This window comes from Salmo trutta, chromosome 22 (genome assembly GCF_901001165.1).
Source record: "Salmo trutta chromosome 22, fSalTru1.1, whole genome shotgun sequence".
NCBI lineage: Eukaryota > Metazoa > Chordata > Actinopteri > Salmoniformes > Salmonidae > Salmo > Salmo trutta.
In genome coordinates, this window is record NC_042978.1 from 34481559 (window position 1) to 34506758 (window position 25200).

General features: G+C 43.2%; 2 protein-coding genes across 3 annotated transcripts; one reads left to right on the top strand and one right to left on the bottom strand.

Annotated features, from left to right (window-relative positions):
* Positions 1–131: 131 nt before the first annotated feature.
* mep1ba (meprin A subunit beta a) lies at positions 132–6851 on the top strand. The gene is made up of 14 exons (XM_029707794.1): positions 132–316; positions 627–657; positions 769–825; positions 914–957; positions 1302–1380; positions 1587–1704; positions 2294–2472; positions 2667–2885; positions 3176–3328; positions 3735–3953; positions 4847–5103; positions 5503–5710; positions 5918–6094; positions 6285–6851. The coding sequence occupies exons 1-14, from the start codon at positions 269–271 to the stop codon at positions 6530–6532; spliced, it is 2037 nt and encodes a 678-aa protein (XP_029563654.1). The 5' UTR covers positions 132–268; the 3' UTR covers positions 6533–6851.
* Positions 6852–6966: 115 nt separating this feature from the next.
* mcm3l (MCM3 minichromosome maintenance deficient 3 (S. cerevisiae), like) lies at positions 6967–24119 on the bottom strand. 2 transcript variants are annotated; one of them, XM_029707791.1, is made up of 17 exons: positions 23698–24119; positions 23501–23613; positions 18537–18745; positions 18219–18349; positions 17853–18091; positions 17592–17700; positions 15682–15835; positions 15228–15359; positions 14766–14974; positions 13418–13592; positions 13097–13223; positions 12755–12905; positions 10102–10242; positions 9872–9975; positions 7789–7871; positions 7544–7619; positions 6967–7269 (listed from the first exon to the last, which is right to left on the bottom strand). In XM_029707791.1, exons 1-17 carry the CDS (start codon positions 23755–23757, stop codon positions 7059–7061), a joined length of 2424 nt encoding a protein of 807 aa, XP_029563651.1. In that variant the 5' UTR covers positions 23758–24119; the 3' UTR covers positions 6967–7058. The 2 variants fall into 2 exon arrangements, with proteins under 2 accessions (XP_029563651.1, XP_029563653.1); XM_029707793.1 differs by lacking the exon at positions 23501–23613 and having other exon boundaries at positions 23698–23773.
* Positions 24120–25200: the final 1081 nt, after the last annotated feature.

The following is a 25200-nucleotide window of genomic DNA, read 5'->3' on the forward strand; positions in this document are numbered from 1 at the left end:
CAATCAATAATAATAAATTTGACAGCAATTGAAGATATTTTATCTTAAACCATACATTTTACGCAATCTGCACAATCCTGCAAGCCTTGGAATTTGTTCAGCTTCTGTATAAAACCTAGCAAACACACACTCCACCCAGACTAAGGCTTGGACTGCTGCATATCGGTGGTCACAAACTGCACCCGACTAAGGCTCGAACTGCTGCATATAGGTGTTCTTTGACCCCTTCTCTCTTCTTGTGCTTGTGATTACCGGCAGTCTTAAAGTAATGGCTTCTAAATGGATTGTTCTGGTGTTCAGTATGCTCTGGTGCTTGGTACGTTTCCTATTCTATCACTAATGTAATTTCATGTAAAACACTACATTACCTAAATTACATTACATTGCTCTGACCAACTGTATTTTTGTGGTGCCTGATACAGTTACTGTATTTGTCATAATTGTGTAACTTTATTTTATTTCACCTTTATTTAACCTTTATTTAACAATTTTGCTTTCTTTTTTTCTCAGTTTTGTGTGGTCACATTTCTAATCTTGTTACATTTTAGTGCAGACCTGTTGCATTGCACTGTTTTCTTTTCCTTGTTTATTTATCTGTTTTCTTGTTTGTTTATTGCCTGCTGTAGTCAGCAGCATCCCGGCTCACAGGTGAAACAGGTGAGTGAAACCTCTTATTGTTGTTGTTCATAACTATGACTCATAGTGGTGATAGAAATAATGTCAAGCAATTGTGTGCTGTGGTTGATTTAGACATTCTCTTACCTGCAGAGACTGATGTGGATGAGGGACATGGACATGACTGGGACATCTTTGACATCAATAAAGGTATATAAGAAAATAACTTTATAACATGACTGTGTGTATAGATAGACAAACAGCACACAGAGATTCTAACTAGTGTGTTCATTTGCAGAGGCAGGATTGGACCTGCTGGAGGGTGATATTGTAATAGATGAGGTGAGTTTGACAGCTCATCTTTTCTTTTCCTTGAATAATGATATGGATTTCTCATAGCCTGCCAATAATATCTGGTCATCACTGATCACCATGAGGGTGTTGTGTCTGATTGCACTGATCACCATGAGGGTGTTGTGTCTGATTGCACTGATCACCATGAGGGTGTTGTGTCTGATTGCACTGATCACCATGAGGGTGTTGTGTCTGATTGCACTGATCACCATGAGGGTGTTGTGTCTGATTGCACTGATCACCATGAGGGTTTTGTGTCTGATTGCACTGATCACCATGAGGGTGTTGTGTCTGATTGCACTGATTGAGAGTGTGTGGTTCTCTCTGTTTAGACTGACAGCAGAAACACTATCCTAGGGGAGCAGTATCGCTGGCCTCAGACGGTACCCTACTATCTGAAGGACAGCCTGGGTGAGAAATAGTACACTTCAATACTTCAAACATAGCTTTGGTAAAATACATTTAAATCAGTGTGACAAAATTCAACACAAAAATACCTTTAATCCATGTGACAAAATTCAATACAAAAATACATTTAAATCAGTGTGAAAAAATTCTATGCAATTTTGAAATATATATTTCTCTGTCTGTGTGTGTGTGTATGTGTGTGTGTGTAGACATAAATGCTAAGGGGGTGATTCTGAAGGCCTTCGAGCAGTACAGACTGAAGACCTGCATCAACTTTGTGCCATGGAAGGGAGAGGAGAACTATATATCTGTGTTCAAAGGCACCGGGTGAGCGCACACACACACACACGCACACACACACACGGACGCCACAATGTCAGAAGCCAACACATTTTATAACAATTATAAATTATATCTATTCATTCTTCCACACTTTTCTGTACATTTTTCCACTCCATTTTCCATCTCTTTATCTCTCTACCTCTCTCTCTCTTCAATTAAATTTCAATTCAAGGGGCTTTATTGGCATGGGAAACATATGTTAACATTGCCAAAGCAAGTGAAATAGATAAGAAACAAAAGTGAAATGTAAAATGTAAATGAAATAAACAATAAATTACCAAACAAAAGGTCACAAAAGTTCCAAAAGAATAAAGACATTTCAAATATCATATTATGTCTATATTCAGTATTGTAATGATGTGTAAATAGTTAAAGTACAAAATGGAAAATAAATAAACATAAATTAAGGATGTATTTACAATGTGTTTGTTCTTCACCAGTTGCCGTTTTCTTGTGGCAACAGGTCACAAATATTACTGCTGTGATGGGACACTGGTATTTCACCCAATAGATATGGTAGTTTATTCGTTTTCTAATTCTTTGTGGGTCTCTCTCTCTCTCCTTCTCTCTTTAGGTGCTACTCCTCAGTAGGTAACAGGCAGGTGGGGAAGCAGAAGTTGTCTATTGGTCGTAACTGTGACCGTCTGGCAACGGTTGAGCATGAGTTTCTGCATGCTCTGGGTTTCTGGCACGAGCAGTCCAGAGCTGACCGCGATGACTATGTCAACATCATGTGGGACCGCATCGAAGAAGGTAGCAATCAATCAATAAATCTGTATTAATAATATAAGATTACTGCCATGTTTTAGTTAATAGTATGTTAGAGATTATTTATATATAGTCTCTCTGTCTGTAGTTGTCTATCAATATGCTGGTGTGTCACCAACTAAATGCACTTTATACATGTACATTTCATTGACTGAACATTGCATTATTTCCCTTTTTAGGAAAAGACCATAACTTCCTGATCCACGGCGAGTCAGTGTCGAGTGCTCTGAACGTGCCCTATGACTACGGCTCTGTCATGCACTACAGTAAAACAGCCTTCAACATCGGGTCAGAGCCCTCCATCATTACTAAGATACCGAGCTTCATGGACGTGATTGGTCAACGCATGGAGTTCAGCGACAGTGACCTGCTGAAGCTCAACAGGCTCTACAACTGCAGTGAGTCCTCACCTGTCAATCAATATCAATCAAAAGTCAGATGATTAATCAATCAATCAGCCAATAATTTACTGTAACTCAGGAGTTCATCAGACTGACCTTCAGTTAATGGTTTGACTTTATCAATATGTAATAAATATCTAGCTAATGAAGGTGATTACATAAGGATTGTCCAGCCAGGTAGTAGATTATCTACAGAAGAGTTACATAAGCTGTTTTTATTGGTCTCTTACTTTCATAGACTAATGCTGACCTTCCCTCTCTGTCACCTCATCTCCCTCTCTCCACAGCAACTTCCTCAACGTTCCTGGACTCATGCAGCTTTGAGAAGGAGAATATCTGTGGGATGATCCAGGGTCCTGTTGGGATAGCTCAGTGGGAACACAGACACAGTGTGGCTGGGGGACCCAACACCGACTACACCAACATGGGCCAGTGTGATGGTAAGATAAACATACACGCATGCACACACAGAAGCTTATGCACGCACACACACTTTACTGTGATGCAAGGTCCAGAGACCATAGTCCTAGTGTAACATGTTAATCATACCACTATAACAGCACATCTACGTATCTGTTCTCCTAAAGAGATAAAGAGAATGGCCGAGAAGGTCAATGCCCTCCAATGTGTTGATTCAGTGGAGGGACTTTGGTTGATTAGTTCTCAGAGGATCACAACATTGAAGTACCCTGTAGCACCATAATGATAACATCTATTTGAAGGCGATATCATTAATATCCTAATTGATTTCATAAAAGATGAAAAGTGTTCTCCCATTACAGAATATGCATATTTCTTGATCCATGATCAGCTTGTCTCACTCAAATGTTTTATTTCTGTTTCCAGGAAAAGGTTATTTCATGCACTTCAGTACGGTTAAGGGTAACCATGGTGACCAGGCCCACCTGGAGAGTCGTCTCTTCTACCCCAAGAGAGGTTCCCAGTGCTTGCAGTTCTACCTCCACAACAGCGGGGGCGCTGATGATCAACTGAATGTGTGGGTGCGGGAGTATGACAAAGCCAACCCCAAAGGAAAACTGAGGCTCATCCAGAAAATTGATACAGGTTTGACATCACATCTCAGCTCATACAAAACAATGTTGTACAACAGTATTGGGTGTACAATAGTATAGAGCAGGGGTATTCAAATCTTACCCTACGAGGTCTGGAATACTGCTGGTTTTCTGTTCTTCCTGAAAGTTAATTGCACCCACCTGGTGTACTAGGTCTAAATCAGTCCCTGATTACAAAGGGGAAGAATTGTAAAAAGCAGAGGAGCTGGCTTAGAGCTCCAGATTAGAATTTGAGGGGTATATGCTGACCACACCGCTCGTGTTGCAAAATAAATGTACACATACATGTTATTCAATCATTGCACCCACACTGCTCACACTCGTCTCCGTAGCCAGGCACTAAAATAGAACTTGGTTCTATTTGTGACGCTTGATGCACTGCAAGTGCCACCTCTCCCATCTCCTCATTGGTTTTTAGGAGCATATACTCACATTGGTGATTGAAAGATGAACTTGAGGTCCATACTCCAGTCCAACTGGTGGTGGTAATGCACCTTTATTAAAGTTGTTTGCTAACCGCCATAAAAAGTCCAAAGAAGAAGCCTGAAGTAGGAGAGATGACTAGAAACTAACTCAGTTTACCCTTTTATCTATGGATTAATTGTCAGAGTAGATCATCTTGTGCATTCCAGGTAAAATAACAACTCAATGTTTATATCCCAGGACAAATTAGCTAACAGTAAGCTAACTAGCTAAATTGCCATAAATGTTTGCTTATCGACCTGTCCCCAAATTAATATAGTTGGTTCAGAGTTCATTTTGATCTTTCACCTTGCGTGTCCTGATCGAGTCAGGTGTAGGGGGACAAAATCAACATGGGAGCGGTCTGCTCAGCATGTAAGTTTATAGAGTTTGTGTGGATGTCTGTTTCCTTCGGTCCTACAGGTGGCATCAGAGACTCCTGGGAGCTGTACCATGTGACCCTGGATGTGAAGATGAAGTTCCGGGTTAAGTTTGAAGGCTTGAAGGGCACAGGAGCATCCACCGGAGGGCTCTCATTGGATGACATCAACCTATCAGAGACGACCTGCCCGCAGCACATCTGGCGCATCCGTGACTTCACCAGGCTCTTAGAAACCACACCGACAGGTGTGAACATCTACAGCCCACGCTTCCTGTCCCCCAGTGGCTACTCCTTCATGGTGAGTGTCAAGGTCACTATAGTAACAAGGTTGACACATTCATTTTCTAATATCCCATAACTCTTTGCATAAATGTGGTAGAATTCAACAAAGGGACCAGCAATCCTAGCAATGACGCTGGTGCCATGAATTTGTTCCCTGAGCTGGCAAGTAGGAAAAATCTACAGTTCTGCAGTTGAGCAAGGCAGTTAACCCCTAACAACAACTGCTCCTCGGGCACCGATGATGTGAACATCGATAAAGGCAGCCCCCCAACAATTCTCTGATTGAGAGGTTGGGTTAAATGCGTTACACATTTCAGTTGAATGCATTCAGTTGTACAACTGGCTAGGTATCCCCCTTTCCCTTTCTGCATTTGAATACATCATTGTCCTGGCCTGGTAATAATGAACTACCTAGGTGAGCGTGTACATCAACGGCCGCAGCAGCCCAGGTAGCATGGCCATCTACTTCCACCTAACCTCCGGCCCTAAAGACGACTCCCTCACCTGGCCCTGTCCATGGCATCAGGCCACCATGGCCCTGATGGACCAGAACCCAGACATCAGACAGAGAATGTCCAACCACCGCATGATCACCACCAACCCCAACAAGCTGTCCTCAGATGGTGAGAATGCTTACACAAAAAATGCTTACACAGTACGCCAAATAATAGCATGCCATTGGCTCTCTGTCCTTCATAGAAGCTGCAAGGTCTTCCAATCTGAGACAAGCGTGAGGAGACTCAAATTAGACTATAAACAGTTAGGGAGACAGGTGTGGGAAAACCTGAAGTCAAATTGTTTCTATTGAAGATTTCCCTTCTCTCCCCCAGGCAATGATTTCTACTGGGACAACCCCCGTAAGGTGGGCAGTCTGGTGACCGGTTCTGACGGCAGCCAGTTCTACCGCGGGCCCGGTACCGGAACCAGCAGCTACCTCGCCCACAGCAGGCTGAAGAGCAGGAACTTCATCAAAGGAGACGACGCCATCTTCCTCCTCGGTCTAGAGGGTAAGACATTACATTCCCATCGCTGGAGAAGGCTCTTAACCGTAGACGTTCCTTAGCTCTAGTACCAGATCCGTTTGTGCCAGCTTACGATGTAACAATGACTATAGCAGTTGGCAAGACAGAGAAACAGATCTGGGACTTGACCTCTCACTCAGTTCTAAAGCAGTGTTCTTAACCCCAACCTCTTCAGATGTGTCTGCACTGCTGGAGACCCAGCCCCTTCCACGTTCTGCTGTCCATCAGTCTAAGAAGAGTGCCGTAATACCACCCAGCCAGGAGACCACCAACACGTCCACCAACACGTCCACAGTGGTGATGGCTGTGTCCATGAGCTTGGCGGCGGTCATGTTCGTTGTTGCCATGGTGAGCGTGGTGTACGCCAGGAGATCGAGGAAACCGGAGAGTGACGTGATCCTTGTGGAGAACAGGGACATCTAGTACTGTGAGTGACAACCAACCTAAAATGGCTTCTTTACTTTTCCATTGGCAGACTGAAGTGCTACTGAAGAAACTTCACTGAAACTAGAATAAAGCCTAACAAACACTTGACTGTCTGATGAGAATCAACATATGGAAAATGTTAGCTATAAATGAGTGTGAGACTTGTTAAGGAACATCTTTACAGGAAAATGTGACAATGACCTTCCATCGCTTCATAAGAAACCGTGACCAACAATGTAAAATACATTGTAAGTTATTGTAAGTGAAATTAATCCATTTCATGTAAAAAATGTATCTAATAAAACAAACTATAGAGTCTCGCCTCCAGTTTGCAGTTAAAACTACCATTCACTGGTTCCTGGATAAACTCCACAGTTACAGAGGGCCTTTCAATAACTCCACATTTACATTTCAACAAACTCCAGACCACATTTCATGCTCAACCTATTTATTAGAGACCGTTCATGATGACCATGAGTAGACTAGACAGGTTGGGACTGGCTCGTGATTGGCTGCCCCAGCTCTAAATTAGGAAGACCACGCCCTCTGACATCATGACCTGGTTGTCGTCCTGCATGCGCCCCAGCAGCTTCTCGACCTCCTGCTCGTCAAACTCATGGTCGTCCTGACCGCGTGTGGTCTTATTGACCAGGGTCAGGAGCTCCGTCACCGCTACAGACTGGGAACGTGTAGTCTGAAAGGCCTTCATCAGAGCAGCCTTAAACAGCTTCAGCCTGGGCAGGAGGGGTCAGAACACAAACGAACGTCATCCCACCTTGACTGTCTCTGAAGAACGGATAAATGGTCCAGTAATTTTTACAAATTCTTCCTGCAACAGGCTTAGAGGTTGATTTTGTTTAGTGTTTGAGCAGTTCCAATCCCTGACAAGGTGTAGCCTACCTCTAAAATCTCCAGTTCTGACGGAGTAGCTAAGTGGTGCAGTACTCTGTGACCAGTAAGGTCCAGTAGAGTTAAGGCTACTGAAAGGGAGTAGAGGGGGAGATTTACCTGTCCTGTCTGATGTCCTGTCCTGGCTTCTTCATGCTCGGAGAGGTAGCAGTCTTGGGTTTCATAATAGACTGGGCTAGGAGGGAGAAAGAGGGATGAGAAATGTATGATTCTTAGTCATGAAAATACTAAAGCATTTACAATGGTGCAGATGGAGAAATGGTTATAACCCTAAGAACTGAGCTTAATTGGTGACCAGGTGGGGTACAGACAGACCTTGTACATGCAGGGTGTGTGTGCCTTACCGTGTTCCTCAAACTCATAAGGGTCAGACTCTGCCCCAGCATCCGTCACATCCATGTTTTCCTTACCCACACAGGTACGCTTCCTGGTCATGAAGGAAAGGAGACAAAGAAAGGCAGCCGTTTAAGATTATTCAGACCTAGTCTTTGATGCAACCAATCTCTCCAGTTACTGCATCCTTGAGATTAGGGTCTGTATTCAAAGAATTTCAGTAAGAGCACTCATTTGGGATCAAATCAAATTTGATCCCAAATCAGGTTCCCTTGTGCCTATACAGTGACTTGCAAAAGTATTCCTCCCTCTTGGCGTTTTTCCTATTTTGTTGCCTTACAACCTGTGATTTAAATTCATTTTTATTTGGATTTCATGTAATGGACACAAAATAGTCCAAATTGGTGAAGTGAAAAAAAACTAAAAAATAACACTTGTTTAAATTAAAAATAAAACAGAAAAGTGGTGCTTGCATATGTATTCACCCCTTTGCTATGAAGCCCCTAAATAAGATCTGGTGCAACCAATTACCTTCAGAAGTTACAATTAGTTAAAGTCCACCTGTGTGAAATCTAAGTGTCACATGATCTCAGTATATATACACACACACACACACACACACACACACACACACACCTGTTCTGAAAGGCCCCTGAGTCTGCAACACCACTAAGCAAGCATCACCATGAAGACCAAGGAGCTCTCCAAACAGGTCAGGGACAAACTTGAAGTTGAGATCAGGGTTGGGTTATTATTTTTTTTTAGCTTTGAACATCCCACGGAACACCATTAAATCCATTATTAAAAAATGGAAAGAATATGGCACCACAACAAACCTGCTAAGAGAGGGCCGCCCACCAGTACTCACAGACCAGGCAAGGAGGACATTAAAATCAGAGGCAACAAAGAGACCAAAGATAACCCTGAAGGAGCTGCAAAGCTCCACAGCGAACATTGCAGTATCTGTCCATAGGACCACTTTAAGCCGTACACTCCACAGAGCTGGGCTTTAAGGAAGTGGCCAGAAAAAAAGCCATTGCTTAAAGAAAAAAATAAGCAAAGACGTTTGGTGTTCGCCAAAAGGCATGTGGGAGACCCTCCAAACATATGGAAGAAGGTACTCTGGTCAGATGAGACAAATTTGACTTTTTGGCCATCAAGGAAAACACTGTCTGGCACAAACCAAAAACCTCACCAAGAAAACCCATCCCCACAATGAAGCATGGTGGTGGCAGCATGTTTTTCCTCAGCAGGGGGGAAACTGGTCAGAATTGAAGGAATGATGGATGGTGCTAAATACAGGGAAATTCTTGGGGGAAACCTGTTTCAGTCTTCCAGAGATTTGAGACTGGGACGGAGGTTCACCTTCCAGCAGGACAATGACCCGAAGCATATTGCTAAAGCAACACTTGAGTGGTTTAAGAGGAAACATTTAAATGTCCTGGAATGGCCTAGTCAAAGCCCAGACCTCAATCCAATTGAGAATCTGTGGTATGACTTAAAGATTGCTGTACACCAGCACAACCCACCCAACTTGAAGGAGCTGGAGCAGTTTTGCCTTGAATGGGCAAAAATCCCAGTGGCTAGATGTGCCAAGCTTAGAGACATACCTCAAGACACTTGCAGCTGTAATTGCTGCAAAAAGGTAGCTGTACAAAGTACTGACTTGGGGGGTGAATAATGCCTTTTTTTGTCTTATTTGTTTTTAATCACAATAAAAAATATTTTGCAACTTCAAAGTGGTAGGCAAGTTGTGTAAATCAAATGTTAACAACCCCCCCCCCCCCAAAAAAAAACATTTTAATTCCAGGTTGTAAGGCAACAAAATAGGAAAAATGCCAAGAGGGGTGAATCTTTCGCAAGCCACTGTACTAGAACGGTCACCCCATCTGACGCTCTAGAGGAAAATCGTCCAAGAACTGCCAGAACACTAGATTTGATTTTGTTTGTTTTTAATTGAAGCCTCAGATTCTCATAGTGAAAAGAGCGATATAAAATCTATTGTATAATATTTTTCATTATGATCCAAAATGCTGAACTGATCCTATAACCAGCATTCTTAGTCAGAGCTGCTTTTTGAATATGGGCTCAGACCTGGTGCTTGTCCTCTGACTGGCCACCTCCTGGCTCTGGCTCTGTGATTGGCTCTGAGTCACACCCATGTCATCCTCTACAACCTTCCTCCTCTTCTCCAGAATCTACATGTAGACAGGACAGTATACATAGCAACATGAATTAAAACCTATCCATAAAGTTAAACCTTTTGTCTCCAAATTAAAATGAAGGAATGTATCCAGTGTGAAACTGTTCAATCCCAACTTTACCTTTTTAAAGTAGGCAAACTGCATGAGCTCCAGGGCAGCCTCTGCGTCAACTAAGTCTGTGGTCTTGCTCATGCGGGCTTTGGCGTGGGCAGTGGACAATCGTATCATTGTCTCTAGTGCTCGGGCTGTCACCGGCATCGTCTACATGGCAGACAACCCATCAAACAAAGTACAATGTCTGTTTGAAGCAGACACTGCCAAACCAATAGTGCATGTTGCCATGATTAATGATACAAGCAATCAATTAGTTTACATACAGAATTGTAAACTGGGCATAACAATCAGGAAAGGATTCCCAATGCAATGATAAAAGTATTCCATAATTCCTAAAACGACTTTTAGACTCGTAAAGTGCCGGATAAGATACACACAAGTATGTGGACACCCATCAAATGAGTGGATTCAGCTATTTCAGCCACACCAGTTGCGGACAGGTATTAAAAAAATAAAAAGCACAGCCATGCAATCTCCATAGACAAACATTGGCCTTACTGAAGAGCTCAGTGATTTTCAAAGTGGCACCATCATAAGATGCCACCTTTCCAACAAGTCAGTTCGTCAAATTTCTGCCCTTCTAGAGATGCCCCGGTCAACTGTAAGTGCAGTTATTTTGAAGTGGAAACGTCTATGAGCAACAGCAGATCAGCCGTGAAGTGGTAGGCTACACAAGCTCACAGAACGGGACCGCCAAGTGCTGAAGCACGTAAAAATTGTCCGTCCTCGGTTGCAACACTCACTAGTTTCAAACTCCCTCTGGAAGCAACGTCAGCACAAGAACTGTTGGTTGGAAGCTTCATTAAATGAGTTTCCATGGCCGAGCAGCCGCACACAAGCCTAAGATCACCATGTGTAATGCCAAGCATCGGCTGGAGTGGTGTAAAGTTCGCTGCCATTGGACTGGTGCAGTGGAAACACTTTCTCTAGAGCAGTGGTCAACCTTCTGAGTCAAGATCACCGAGTCAAAATGCATGCCGAGATCTACCGCTCTGATTTTTTATTACCATGACTTAAATGTAAGCCTATGCAACATTAACCAATTAAAAACAGTACTGTAGCAATGAGGTTTGTGCACTAAGCTATAGGCCAATACATTGTCATCACATACTGGCTTTGCTTGAATTTACCTGCCAATGCATTGTTTGGGACATTTTTTTAAATTATATTTCAAAATTTGAAGTAGGCTATATGATCTATCACACTGGTAATAGATCCATTGTTGTATTACTTGTGAGGCACAGCTGAGTAAGGATACATTTAAATAATTATATTTTTACTGGGCTGATGGTGCCTGCATCTGATGGTCAGTCTCAGCGGAGGGAGAGAGCAGCAGACTGAGGGGCCGTCTCTTAACATCCCTCTGCTCTCCCCCTTTCCTCCACTAACACTGACCCAAGGGACACCGTCTTCCAGCTGATGGCCAAACGAGTCGCACCGCATTACTTCTGCCTCATGCACAAATTCATGTTGTTACTCCTATGAACAGAGAAAGTGAAATATTCCTTGATTTTAAAAAAGACCCAAGCCGCTAATAATAACAACGCAAGCCTATAGATACACTTTCCTACTCATTCATTACTGCTCCACTGTTTGTTGTAGCGCTGAGTGGAAATAGGAAGAACACGCATTTTATGGGTTATAAAAGTGTTGAATACAAAGTGTTGACAGTGCTGAGTAAGAACTTAAACATGAATTCACTCAAAAACAGCAGCTCTGCTGTATTCGTTAACAGTCTCTCTCTAGTCATGTTTTAAAACGTTTTAAAATGTCACGGTATCAATTTTGCCGTAGCTTTCTTTTATGCCTGCTTCGTTACTGCAGACTCGGTCATCTGAGCAATCTGATTGGCCAGAGGAGGCATAGTGCACTTGATTTCCTCTCCAAGTCCACCGAAAAGGCAGCGTTTGCCCGAGACGAATAAAAAAAATAGGAACCGAAGGCTTTATCGTTGGGTTTTTTACAGAAATGCCTTGGAGATTGACAAGTCCGGTTGGTGACCACTGCTCTAGAGTAATGAATTACGCTTCCCCATCTGGCAGTCCGACAGACAAATCCCGGTTTGGCGGATGCCAGGAGAACGCTACCTGCCCAAATGCATAGTGCCAACTGTCAAGTTCGGTGGGGAAGGAATAATGGTCTGGGGTTGTTTTTCATGTTTCGGGCTAGGCCCCTTAGTTCCAGTGAAGGGAAATCTTAATGCTACAGCTTACAATGATATTTTAGACAATTCTGTGCTTCCAACTTTGTGGAAGGTCCTTTCCTGTTTCAGCTGACAATGCCCCCTTGCACAAAGCGAAGTTCATATAGAAATGGTTTGTCGAGATCTGTGTGAAAGAACTTGACTGGCCCGCACAGAGCCCTAACCTCAACCCCATTGAACACCTTTGGATGAATTTGAACGCCGACTGCGAGCCAGGCCTAATCGCCCAACATCAGTGCCCGACCTCACTAATGCTTGTGGATGAATGGAAGCAAGTCCCAACAGCAATGTTACAATATCTAGTGGAAAGCCTTCCCAGAAGAGAGGAGGCTGTTATCTCAGCAAGGGGGGGCACCGACGACTCCATATAATGCCCATGATTTTGGAATGAGATGTTTAACGAGCAGGTGTCCCCCACATATTTTTGGTAATATAGTGTATGTAAGTACTACAGACCCTGGCTGATTCGGAGGTCACTTGGTCATGGCTGCGGAGCTTGGAGTACTCCTCTGCTATGTGGTCTGAGGCCTCCTGGGTTAGAACAGGCTTCACCAGCTTAGCCACGTGGATGTACTTCCTGATAAACTCCATGGTAACTACTTTCTCCCTGGAGGATGATAGACACCATCATAAATGGGTTAACACACAAAGCCATGGATTCTGTCAGAAAAGGGCAGGGGTTCTATAAGAAAGGCAGGGGGGGTTCTATAAGAACATAATGTGTAATGTACTACGAGTGATTAATACAGCGACTTTAAAATGACGTGTTTTTTTAATAATTAAGGTTTTGGTGGATACTTTTTATTCCGGTGTCCGTGCAGGACATTGTCCTTCTTCTCGTAGATCTGGAGTTCCTGTTCGGCGGATTCTGTGATGTTGGGGTCCTCCGTGGCGAACACATCCACAGTGCTGCCCATGGGCATGGCTGCAGGGTACAGGGGCATCAATCAGATCAGATACTGAGCAACAACAAAAAAATCTACACACAAAAATCTACACACACACCAGGTACTAAATCAGCCATCATGTCCACTGGTTTGATGATAAAAATGATTTTTGTTCTTTTGAATGAGAAGCTGTGTGTTAGCATGTGTGTATTTAGTTAGTAGTGTACCCCACCTGTTCCCTCCTGCTCCCCTGGTGCTCTGTAGCGGTGCATGCGTAGAACATGCTCCGAGACCTTCCTGTCACTGTCTGCATCCATCTGGTCCAGAACAATGAAGAGAAGGTCGAACCGAGACAACAGCGAGTCCTGCAGACCGATGTTCTCCATGGGTGTCTTATACTGGTCATACTATAAGGAAAGGTAAGAGAAAACATACATAGGTTGTCACAGAGACATGAACAGTGTGTACAAAATGGATTGACCCACAAAGAATTACTAACCTACAAATTAACTTGCATCCCAAAAAACTACTTATGTGATCAAGATTGGCGAATCAATGCAAAGCCTTGTCCAGGTTGAGCCCGATGACGGCGCATTAAGAAAGCTGTGAGGAAAGTCTAGGTATTCCAGTTATTGAGATGGAGGATTATTGGCAAGTAGCTGTGACATCCTGTTATACAGTGCCGTGAAAAAGTATTTGCCCCTTTATGATTTTCTCTATTTTTGATAATGAATGTTAAAATCAGATCTTCAACCAAAACCTAATATTAGAAAAAGGGAACCAGAGTAAAAAAAAAAAATATTTATTTAATTTAATTACGCAAAACCTAATTCCCTTGTGTGAAGTAGTAATTGCCCCCTTAAACTCAAACTGGTTTTGCCACCATTAGCTGCAATGACTGCAACCAAATGCTTCCTGTAGTTGTTGATCAGTCTCTCACGTCGCTGTGGAGGAATTTTGGCCCACTCTTCCATGCAGAACTGCTTTAAATCAGCAACGTGTGTGGGGACGCTTTGCTGCCTCAGGACCTGGACGACTTGCCTTATTAGAAGGAACCATGAATTCTGCTCTGTTTCAGAGAAATCTACAGGACAATGTCAGGCCATCCATCTGTGATCTGAAGCGCAGCTGGGTCATGCAGCAAGACAATTATCCTAAACACACAATCAAGTCTACATGAAAATGGCTAAAAAGCAACAAATTTGAAGTTTTGGAATGGCCTAGTCAAAGTCCAGACCTAATCCCAATTGAGATGTTGTGGCAGGACTTGAAACGAGCAGTTCATGCTTGAAAACCCACAAATGTTGCCGAGTTATAGCAGTTCTGCATGAAAGAGTGGGCCAAAATTCCTCCACAGCGACGTGAGGAAGCGTTTGATTGCAGTCATTGCAGCTGAAGGTGGCACAACCAGTTTGAGTGTAAGGGGCCAATGGGTGTTGCAGAACTTTGTTAATGAAATATGTAATTGTTTTTTGTTCTCTCAGGATCCCTTTATTAGAAAGGGGGCAAATACTTTTTCACAGCACTTTACAAGGTCTTAGATTATATAGACAGATTGGGTTAGCATTAGCTCGTCTCACCCTGCCGTAGACTGGGTTAGCAGCGGCTAGCACACTGCAGCGGGCGTTGAGCCTGGCCATTATGCCAGCCTTAGCGATGGTGACACGGCCCTGTTCCATCACCTCGTGGATGGCTGTGCGGTCCATGTCAGACATCTTGTCAAACTCGTCGATGCACACCACTCCTCTGTCTGCCAGCACCATAGCCCCGGCCTCCAGCCGCCGCTCACCTGGAGAGGAAGTGAGAGGGATGGAGACATGGCGAGAAAGGGGTATGAACAGAAGTGTGTGCATAGCATGAGTGGTATGCTGAGTGGGATAATAATGGTTATTAGGTGGAAGAGGAAGGAGTATCGGCTTCAAGAATTATATTTTTCTCTGCGGGAACGCCATTTGTATGAAGGTGGATGGAGCGGGAATAACAGCATGCAGACAAATAAGAGCACAATCATTAAAAATGACATCCTAAATAGTTTTCCATACCAGTCTCCTGGTCTGTGGTGACAGCGGCAGTCAACCCCACACCAGTTGATCCACGTCCTGTAGTTGGTATGGCCCGCGGAGCAGTGTGCAGGACGTAGCGCAGCAGCTGGGACTTAGCCGTCGACGGATCACCTGACCAGAGAGAGACCAACCAGGTTAGAGACACCAAACAGAAAAGGCCATGCATTGAGTTCAATGTTAGGCTACATCCCGATGTGCCACCCTTTGTGGCACATCGGGAAGTGTGCACTTGCTCACTTCCTGTCATGGATTTGAAAGCCTTGGATTGGTGTTAGCATCAGCTAGAGGGAGTTCCCACCATGGTTAGACCCATGATGTGAAGTGTGCAGGTGTACACTTGCAGAGAAGAATCAGGACAACCATAGAGCGAGACCACAAAAGTCTTGCAAATGACTCCAACCCATCAATAGTAGTGGTTGACTATACGACTGACCTATCAGCAGTATGTTGATGTCTCCACGGATACGTGTCCCATTCTCCAGGTTGGTCTCGTTGCCCCCCAGCAGGAGACACAGAATGGCCTTCTTTATGTACTCATGGCCATGTATACTGGGAGCCAGCGAGCAGCTCAGATGCTCAAACACATCCTGGAAAACAATCATGACACAGAAAACTGATATTTGTGTGTATGATTGAAGAGCATTGGTATCAAATGAGCCAACTGGTATACAGTGCATTCGGACCCTTTGAGTTTTTCCACATTTTGTTAAGTTTCAGCCTTGTTCAAAAATGGATTAAATAAAAATCCTCAATCTAGACATACCCCATAATGACAAGCAACAGCAGGTTGGTAATTTTTGCTAATTAATTTACACAAGTGTAAATAAAAAAAACTCAAAATTGAGCTCAGGTGCATCTTGTTTCCATTAATCATCCTTGAGATGTTTCTACAACTCGGAGTACACCTGTGGTAAATTCCATTGATTGGACATGATTTGGAAAGGCACACACACCTGTCTATATAAGGTCCCACAGTTGACAGTGCATGTCAGAGCAAAAACCAAGCCATGAGGTTGAAGGAATTGTCCGTAGAGCTCCGAGACAGGATTGTGTCGAGGTACAAGTCTGGGAAAGGGTACCAAAAAATGTCTGCAGCATTTAAGGTCACCAAGAACACAGTGACCTCCATCATTATTAAATGGAAGAAGTTTGGAACAGCCAAGACTCTTCCTAGAGCTGGCTGCCTGGCCCAACTGAGCAATTGGGGGAGAAGGGCCTTGGTCAGGGAGGTGACCAAAACCCAATGGCTCTAGAGTTCCTCTTTGGAGATGGAAGAATCTTCCAGAAGGGCAACCATCTCTGCAGCACTCCACCAATCAGGCTTTTATGGTAGTGGCCAGATGGAAGCTACTCCTCAGTAAAAGGCATATGACAGCCCACTTGGAATTTGCCAAAAGGCACCTAAAGGACTAAGAGCAGGAGAAACAAGATAATCTGGTCTGATGAAACCAAGACTGAACTCTTTGGCCTGAATGCCAAGTGTCACGTCTGGAAGAAACCTGTCACCATCGCTACGGTGAAGTATTGTGGTGGCAGCGTCATGCAGTGGGCTATTTTTCAGCGGCAGGGACTGGAAGACTAGTCAGGATCGAGGGAAAAATGAACAGAGCAAAGTACAGAGAGATCCTTGATGAAAACCTGCTCCAGAGTGCTCAGGACCTCAGACTGGGACGAAGGTTCACCTCCCAACAGGACAACAACCCTAAGCACACAGCCAAGACAATGCAGGAGTGGCTTCGGGACAAGTCTATAAATGTCCTTGAATGGCCCAGCCAGAGCCCAGACTGGAATCCGATCTAACATCTCTGGAGAGATGTGAGAATAGCTGTGCAGCGATGCTCCCCATCCAACCTGACAGAGCTTGAGGATCTGCAGAGAATAATGGGAGAAACTCCCCAAATACAGGTGTGCCAAGCTTGTAGTATCACACCCAAGAAGACTCAAGGCTGTAATCACTGCCAAAGGTGCTTCAACAAAGTACTGAGTAAAGGGTCTGAATACTTACGTACATGTGATATCAGTTTATTTGTAATACATTTGCAAAAATATCTACAAACCTGTTTTTGCTTTGTCAATATGGAGTATTGTGTGTAGATTGATTAAATGTTTTTCCTCAACTTTAGAAGTCTAATGTAACAAAATGTGGAAAAAGTCAAGGGATCTGAATACTTTCCGAATGCACTGTATACCAAATGTGATGTAACAGTTTGTATGCCAAGAAGTGATACGATCGTCTGATTGTATACAACACCTTTGTCGTAATTTAAAATGCTCTAACACAAGATACTGTAGTAGAGTTCCCATCAGAGTTCAATCCAAGACTCTTTAGAATCAGTGACTTACTTTAGAATGGGATTTACAGAACTTTTTGATTTTATTAATATCTTCAGCAGAAAAGGTTGGCACGATTTCTTTACTCATCCGCTTCACGTGATTGGCCAGCAGAATCGTCCTGCATTAAACAGAAGGTTGTGTTCACTAAAATAAAAATGATAATTGAAAAGCAACAGGAATTTTTATTTACTTCCTGAATTGAAATTGACCAACACTTCATCAAAACTATTTGGAAGCAGAACAAATAGACCCGTTCCCACACCAACCCACCTGAAGGTGCCAGAGGTGAAGCCTCCTTGTTTGGCCGGCAGACAGCGGTAGATCCCAACCATCTGAACACGGTCGCCCGGTTTGACCATGTCGACCAGGTCATCGTTAGCGATTATGTCCACAGAGCGGGGGAGCTGTCCGGCAGGGGCCTTCTCAGGCATCTCCTGGATGGTCAGGGTCTGGTGGTCCTTATAGACACACAGCCCAAACTCTGTCTCTAAGGGGTTGTTCTCCTCATCCTATAGACCAGGGTGAGAGAGGTGGTAAAGGAGTGTGTTTGTGTGATATCTGTAGCAGGAATGTTGTAGATAGGGGAGCATGGGGAGGGATAGAGCACCATTCAAAATTGCACATAGAGTTACACACCTTGGTAGGGTATATGGAGCTGGAAGGGAAAGCGTCCAGGGAGGTCAGGTCAGTGTACTTCCTCTCCAAGGTCTTCTTAGTGGCTGGACAGTAGTGGACACTACGGGTGATCTTAGGCCTCACCAGAGAACCTACAACAATGACAGAAACGCATGCAGGCTGTTAATTATTTTGAGTAGCCTATCCGTTGAATGGGTTTGCAGGAGTCGTGTAATTCTAATAAGGAGGAACCAAGAAAGGTTTTGTGGTAAAGAATGGTCAATTGATCAATCTGAATAAAACTGGATAATGAGCAATTCAAATGCATTATATACTTACACTTGGTAACGATTCCTTCCACGCAAACCAGGTTTCCGAGATATCGTGCCGCAAGGCTTCGAGGGGTCACGTGCTTGGTTCCAAAGCTACCCTCGAACCCCACATGGAACTCCTCAAACTGTTTGGCGTAGGTTGCGTCGATGGATGCAACCAAGTCCTTCAGAGCTCTTTGGAAAGCAACGAGTTCACTGAAGGAGTCTTTCAGCAAGCTGAAAAGAGTATATTTTATAAACAATAAAATCTAATTTATTTTTAACAAAATAAGGAACACAGGCCTCAAACCATTGACAACCTTTTATCCACCACTTGGCCTTTGTCACTCAAGGATCAATAAAGGGAATGGAACACTGCAGCTACCTCGCTCTCCAACAAGAAAAATTAAGTGCCCAAGAAATTCAGTTACTCAGCAGTTCCCAAACTAGGGGTCGCGACCCCAAGTGGGTTCGCCTGATATGATAATGGGGTCACGGGAGATTTTCCAAAATCCTGAAAAATAAGAAATAAAATGCATAATATTATGGTTAACCTTAATCTGAATGAAAATGATTCCAATATAAAATTTAACCAGAGAGCGTCCTTAGATCATGGGAAAAGGCCACACTTGACCGTTGCACTTGAATCATTCCCACGGTGAATGGCTAGACCCGCTACGTTATGACACTATCGCAGCGATTGATATAACCGGCTGCTAATGATAAGGTGAAAACAATGTGTGGGGAGGCAGATGCACAAACTCATATCAACACCTTTGTCAGAATTTATGCTATTGCTAGCAATCAAACATTCCCTGGCTTATGCTCTCCATATGGACGTTAGCTGTGAGGGCCGAGATGCCCATACATAGCCCCCCCTCGCTATACATGTCCCGAGGATGCTATTCACGAGGACACATTGTTCTCTCACAATTTCCGAGCATGGAACGGCACAGGAGATAGGATGTTCAGAGTGCTGCACGGCTACATTGACGAAAAACAGATTCCATGGAATCGAAATGGTAGGCTTTTGCACAGGGATCCATCTATGGCGGGATGGCAGGCAGAACGCTACACTCTAGTTATGTGTCTCCCTCTGCCATATGGACGCATTGTATGATACACCGAGAGGAACTAGCGGCAAAAGAGCTGAGCACAGAACTCAGATAACAATCGAAGTTACCTGCTGCATTATAACTACATCAAACCACATCCGTTGCGCATGCCTGTTGGCAAAACTATGTGGTGATATGTTTTCAGAACATGACAATGTTCTTTACTGAACAAAAATATGAACACAACATGCAGCGTTGGTCCCATGTTTCATGAGCTGAAATAAGTTCCCAGAAATGTTATACATGCACAAAAAGCTTATTTAGCAAAATTTTGGGCACAAATTTGTTTACATCCCTGTTAGTGATAATTTTCCTTTGCCAAGATAATACATCCACCTGACAGGTGTGGCATATCAAGAAGCTGATTAAACAGCATGATCATTACACAGGTGCACATTGTGCTGGGGACAAAAGGCCACTAAAATGTGCAGTTTTGTCACAACACAATGCCACAGATGTCTCGAGGGAGTGTGCAATTGGCATGCTGACTACAGGAATGAACCACAGACCACCTGTAACCATGCCAGCCCAGGACCTCCACATCCGGCTTCTTCACCTGCGGGATAGTCTGACATTCAGCCACCCGGACAGCTGATTAAACTAAGGAGTATTTCTGTCTGTAATAAAGCCCTTTTGTGAGGAAAAACTCATGACTGGCTGGGCCTACTCCCAAGTGGGTGGGCCTATACCCTCCCAGGCCCACTCATGGCTGCACCCCTGCCCATTCATGTAATATCCATAGATTAGGGCCTAATATATTTATTTAAATTGACTGATTTCATTATATGAACTAACTCAGTCAAATCATTGAAATTGTTGTATTTATATTTTTGATAAATATATTTCACACTTGGTGGTTATCGAGGAGTGTTTGACAGATTTTTCACATTGAGAGGGGATGTGTTGTCATTCACAATGGAGGTAAAAACAAAAAAAAAAAGACTTGGTTGATTGTGTAATGAAAAGAAAATGAATCCATGCCTATGTAATAGACATACAGTGCCGTGAAAAAGTATTTGCCCCCTTCTAACTTTCGCATATTTTTTATACTGAATGTTATCAGATCTCCAACCAAAACCTAATATTAGATATATGGAACAAATAACAATTACATATTTCATAAACAAAGTAATGCAACACCCAATTGCCCTGTGTGGAAAAAGTAATTGCCCCCTTACACTCAACTGGTTGTACCACCTTCAGCTGCAATGGCCCCAACCAAAACGCTTAATGTAGTAGTTGTTGAGTCGTGTCGCTGTGGAGGACATTTGGCCCACTCTTTCATGCAGAACTGCTCTAACTCAGCAACATGTGGGTTTTCAAGCATGAACTGCTCTTTTCAAGTCCTGCCACAACATCTCAATTGGGATTAGGTCTGGACTTTGACTAGGCCATTCCAAAACTTCAAATTTGTTGCTTTTTAGCCATTTTCATGTAGACTTGATTGTGTGTTTAGGATAATTGTCTTGCTGCATGACCCAGCTGAGCTTCAGATCACAGATGGATGGCCTGACATTGTCCTGTAGAATGCTCTGATACAGAGCAGAATTCATGGTTCCTACTATTAAGGCAAGTCGTCCAGGTCCTGAGGCAGCAAAGCATCCCCAAACCATCACACTACCATGCTTCACTGTTGGTATGAGGTTCTTACTGTTGAATGCAGTGTTTGGTTTTTGCCAGGCATAACGGGACCCATGTCATCCAAAAAGGTGACTCAAGTTCACCAAACAGCTCCTGGAAGCACCTGGATGATCATCAAGAGTCTTGGAAGAATGTTCTGTGGACAGATGAGTCAAAAGTCAAACTTTTTGGATGACATGGTCCCAAAACTGCACATTTTAGAGTGGCCTTTTATTGTCCCCGGCACAAAGTGAACCTGTGTAATGATCATGCTGTTTAATCAGTTTATTGATATGCCATACCTATCAGGTGGATGGATTACCTTGGCAAATAAATACTCTAACAGAGACAATTTTAGAGAAACAAGCTTTTTGAGCAATATGGAACATTTCTGGGATCTTTTATTTCATTTGCATTTATTTTTGTTCAGCGTACTTTTACGGCATTGTATTTGATAAACTGACGCAAGCATGCAGGAGAAATACAACAGAAAACAGCATCAGTAAACGTCCCACATGAGTGATGGCTGTTCACCTCCAATGCTAGGAAAGACCATTTTGGGACCTACTTTGAATTCCATTTGACTGTGATCCCTGGCTCAGTTGACATACTGGTAAATTAAATTGAACAGCTGATCGAACTGTCATGTGACCGAATGCTGCAGACAACACATTCATGGGTCACTATGGAGGAGTTTTGGTTCCTGACTAAAAGGGAATAAATGGCCTGCAGTCTCCCCTTGAGCATTAATGCTGCATTTAAAAAAAAAAAATGGGAACTGAAATATCAGATTTCTGACTTCAGTGCGGGAAAACAAGGTCTGACTGGGAAAAATCATTTTGAACCGTCATTCAACTCGGCATTCCAACTCAGGAACTCGGGCCCCTTTCTAGAGCTCCGACCTGAAGATAATTGACATGATTTTACCTCGTATTTTTGAAAGCATCATAAAATGGTACCATTCACCAGCTCAAATCTGTGTGAAGCTGGATTCAGTGCTCATGTCTGCATTAAAACCAAATATCGATCCAGATTGGATGTGACCGCAGAGATTAAACAACCACGTCCCCTGACTAAGACGCGCCAACGCGACAATGCATCAAGCACACCCATCTCATTAGTAGTGGTGAATTAAGACATTATGTCACTCATTTGCAACTAACCGTCATAGCCCCACATTAAAAGTATGCAATAGAGAGTTAAGACAATCAGAAATATTGTTACAATTTTTTTCACATGGTTGGGGTGGGATAATTTTCAGATATCAAAATTGGGTTGTGGGCAACATTTTTTTAAGGAGCCCCTGCCCCTTGAGAATGTTTTTTATTTTTATTCTGCGCTGTTCAACCGATCAAGTAAATGTGGAGTAAGAATATGTAGCCTTGTTAACAAAGGCTGTACAGTAAGGTGGTATAAAACAGCTTTTCCAATAGAAATCCCTGATCTCACTTGTAGTCATTGTGACTTGGCTAGCAAAGCTCATGCGTTGAAACACGTTGTCGGGTCTAACGATCATCTCGCGCCAAACTACACGTGCAGGCCGTCAAATCAAAGGCACTTCTTTGATATAAAAGTAGTTTTTGCCTAAAATTAAAATATGTCCGTTTGTCACTGTCACGAGTTTGGAGTAATAACATGTTCAACTACTTAAGAAATTGGCTTGAATCTAAGTTGCCTTCAGATTTTGCAAAAATGACCTACTAAAGGAAGTATCTTTCCCTTCTCAAACCCTGGTCCATTACGCAAGCCTTCCAGGAAGTCTCGATTTTGCACCTGTGGGTTTAGTGGTCAAAAGCAGAAGTTGTGGCACTGGCTCTTTCCATTTCCCCTGAAAACGGAACAACCGGTTGTTTCCCATGTTTTTTTCCTTCTAATCACATTGTGATTGATCTCTGAACCTATAGGGGGTCATTTTGAAGTGGTACGTGCTATTAGGTATCATTGGGAAGTCCCCCCCATTGGAGTTTACATTTGATCTCTCCGCCTAATTGAAGTTTACATTTAATATCGTTAAGATCATGGACGCTGTAAGGATATCGGATAGCACTGACAATTTTGCAAGGTATAACCATGATTCGATATGTAAAACGAGAGGTTAAAACCCTAATCAAAACTAAGGGCTGAAAAACATTTGGTTTTGTAAAAAATAAGTTAAGGACTTACACTGCCCTCCAAAAGAAGTGGGAATTTCCCCTTCACTCATGTCCAACGTGGGAAAGCTCGAGTAACAACTGGGTTTGTCAGGTTCAATACTCACGCTTTGGCCCGCTTCTCGTTCCTCCTTCTCAGGTCGTTGATGTTCACGATGAGGCGGCACCGGTTTTCTGACACCATACTTTTTACCCTCTCATGATAAACACTTTGATCTTGCTACAAAAAATAAGCAACGAATCTTACATTGCTGCACTTTTGATTGATTTTTATTTAACACATTCTACTCTCCTCTGTACTTACATCGTCATCCAGAAAGTCCAAGTATTCTCTCTGCGCCTCTCTCAGTTCCAGTGCTTCCATCTCAACACCTTCCCAGGGCTGATAGAACGGCCCGTCTTCTCCTCCAGGTAAACGGTAGTCTGGCAAGAAGCCGTGGCCAGATTCAGGTTGGGATCATTAAATGTGCAGGTGTGATGGACTGAGAAATCTACAGGTGTTGTTTTACACATCTAATCAGGGTGATTGCATGCTGAAAGAAACAGGCGAATCGATAGGATTTATTCTGCCAAAATCTGTCTACGTGAGATAAGCCCTTTTTTGTAAGGAGGTATATGAGAGTATAATTACGTGAGGCTGATTTGATTAAATGTAAGTGTCGTAATGTTTAAACTGTTAAACATATACTGATATAAATGGATGCACGTGGCATTCTGGCAGTGTTGAGTATAACGACGCGTATCTGCCCTCTCATTGGCTAGAATGGTCCCACCTGATCTCGCCTGCCTTCAATCATTGAGGGGGTTCGATTAATCTGGCCTGGGGCGAATCGAATCGAACAGAAATCTGAGCCACTCTGTCATGTTGGCAACAAGACAGCATGGTGCATCATCCAGAAACATACATATCTTTCCCATAAAATTAATGTTTTAATATTCAAAATAGTATTCATTGGGAAGGCATATAAAGAGTTCTGTCAAAATCAATCACTTTTGCGTGTGAAACACAGTATCCTACTCATGTTTTGAGCTGACTTCGCCGTCGGACAGAGTGGGGCACCGCACCTAGTTTGTTCCCTGGAGCCTGCCCGGTTCCAAATCGAATGCAATACACCTTCAGCCGGTGCGAAACACGCTTACACGTGTGCCCGGGCGAGATTAATCGATACCCCTTATTGAGGACAAGTATTTCCGTCGTTAGAGTTGCCACGCCACGCTTGTCAATATAATAGATCATTTTTGATGCATCTCAGTAGTTGGGCCTTCATCCCTCGTCTCCCTCATTTGCACTAATTAGAAGAACAGGACAAGGTGAAAGCAATGTGGTGGATCTTTACTAGGGATTTGCTTTCAACTGTCCAGATATTTCCGATCAGTACAGATGAAGGAAAGCAGAGGATGAGAGAGGGATCCACTGTATTGAAATGCACACTGATTTGTCACATTTTATGTTAAATTAATGGATTATTGGAGTTTATTTACCAAAAGTATCATACACCGCAAATATTCAAGTTTTAATATCATATGCACAAGTACAGTGAAATGCTTTTCTTGCAAGCTCTAAACCCAACAATGCAGTAATCAATAACAATGTTATACTGAAAATAAACTGAACATAATTTAAACACAACATGCAACAATTTCAACGATTTTACTGAATTACTGTTCATATAAGGAAATAAGTCAATTTAAATGATTGAATTAGGCCCTAATCTATGCATTTCACATGACTGGGCAGGTGCGCAGCCATGGGTTTGCCTAGGAGGGCATAGGCCCACCCACTTGGGAACCAGGCCCACCCACTGGG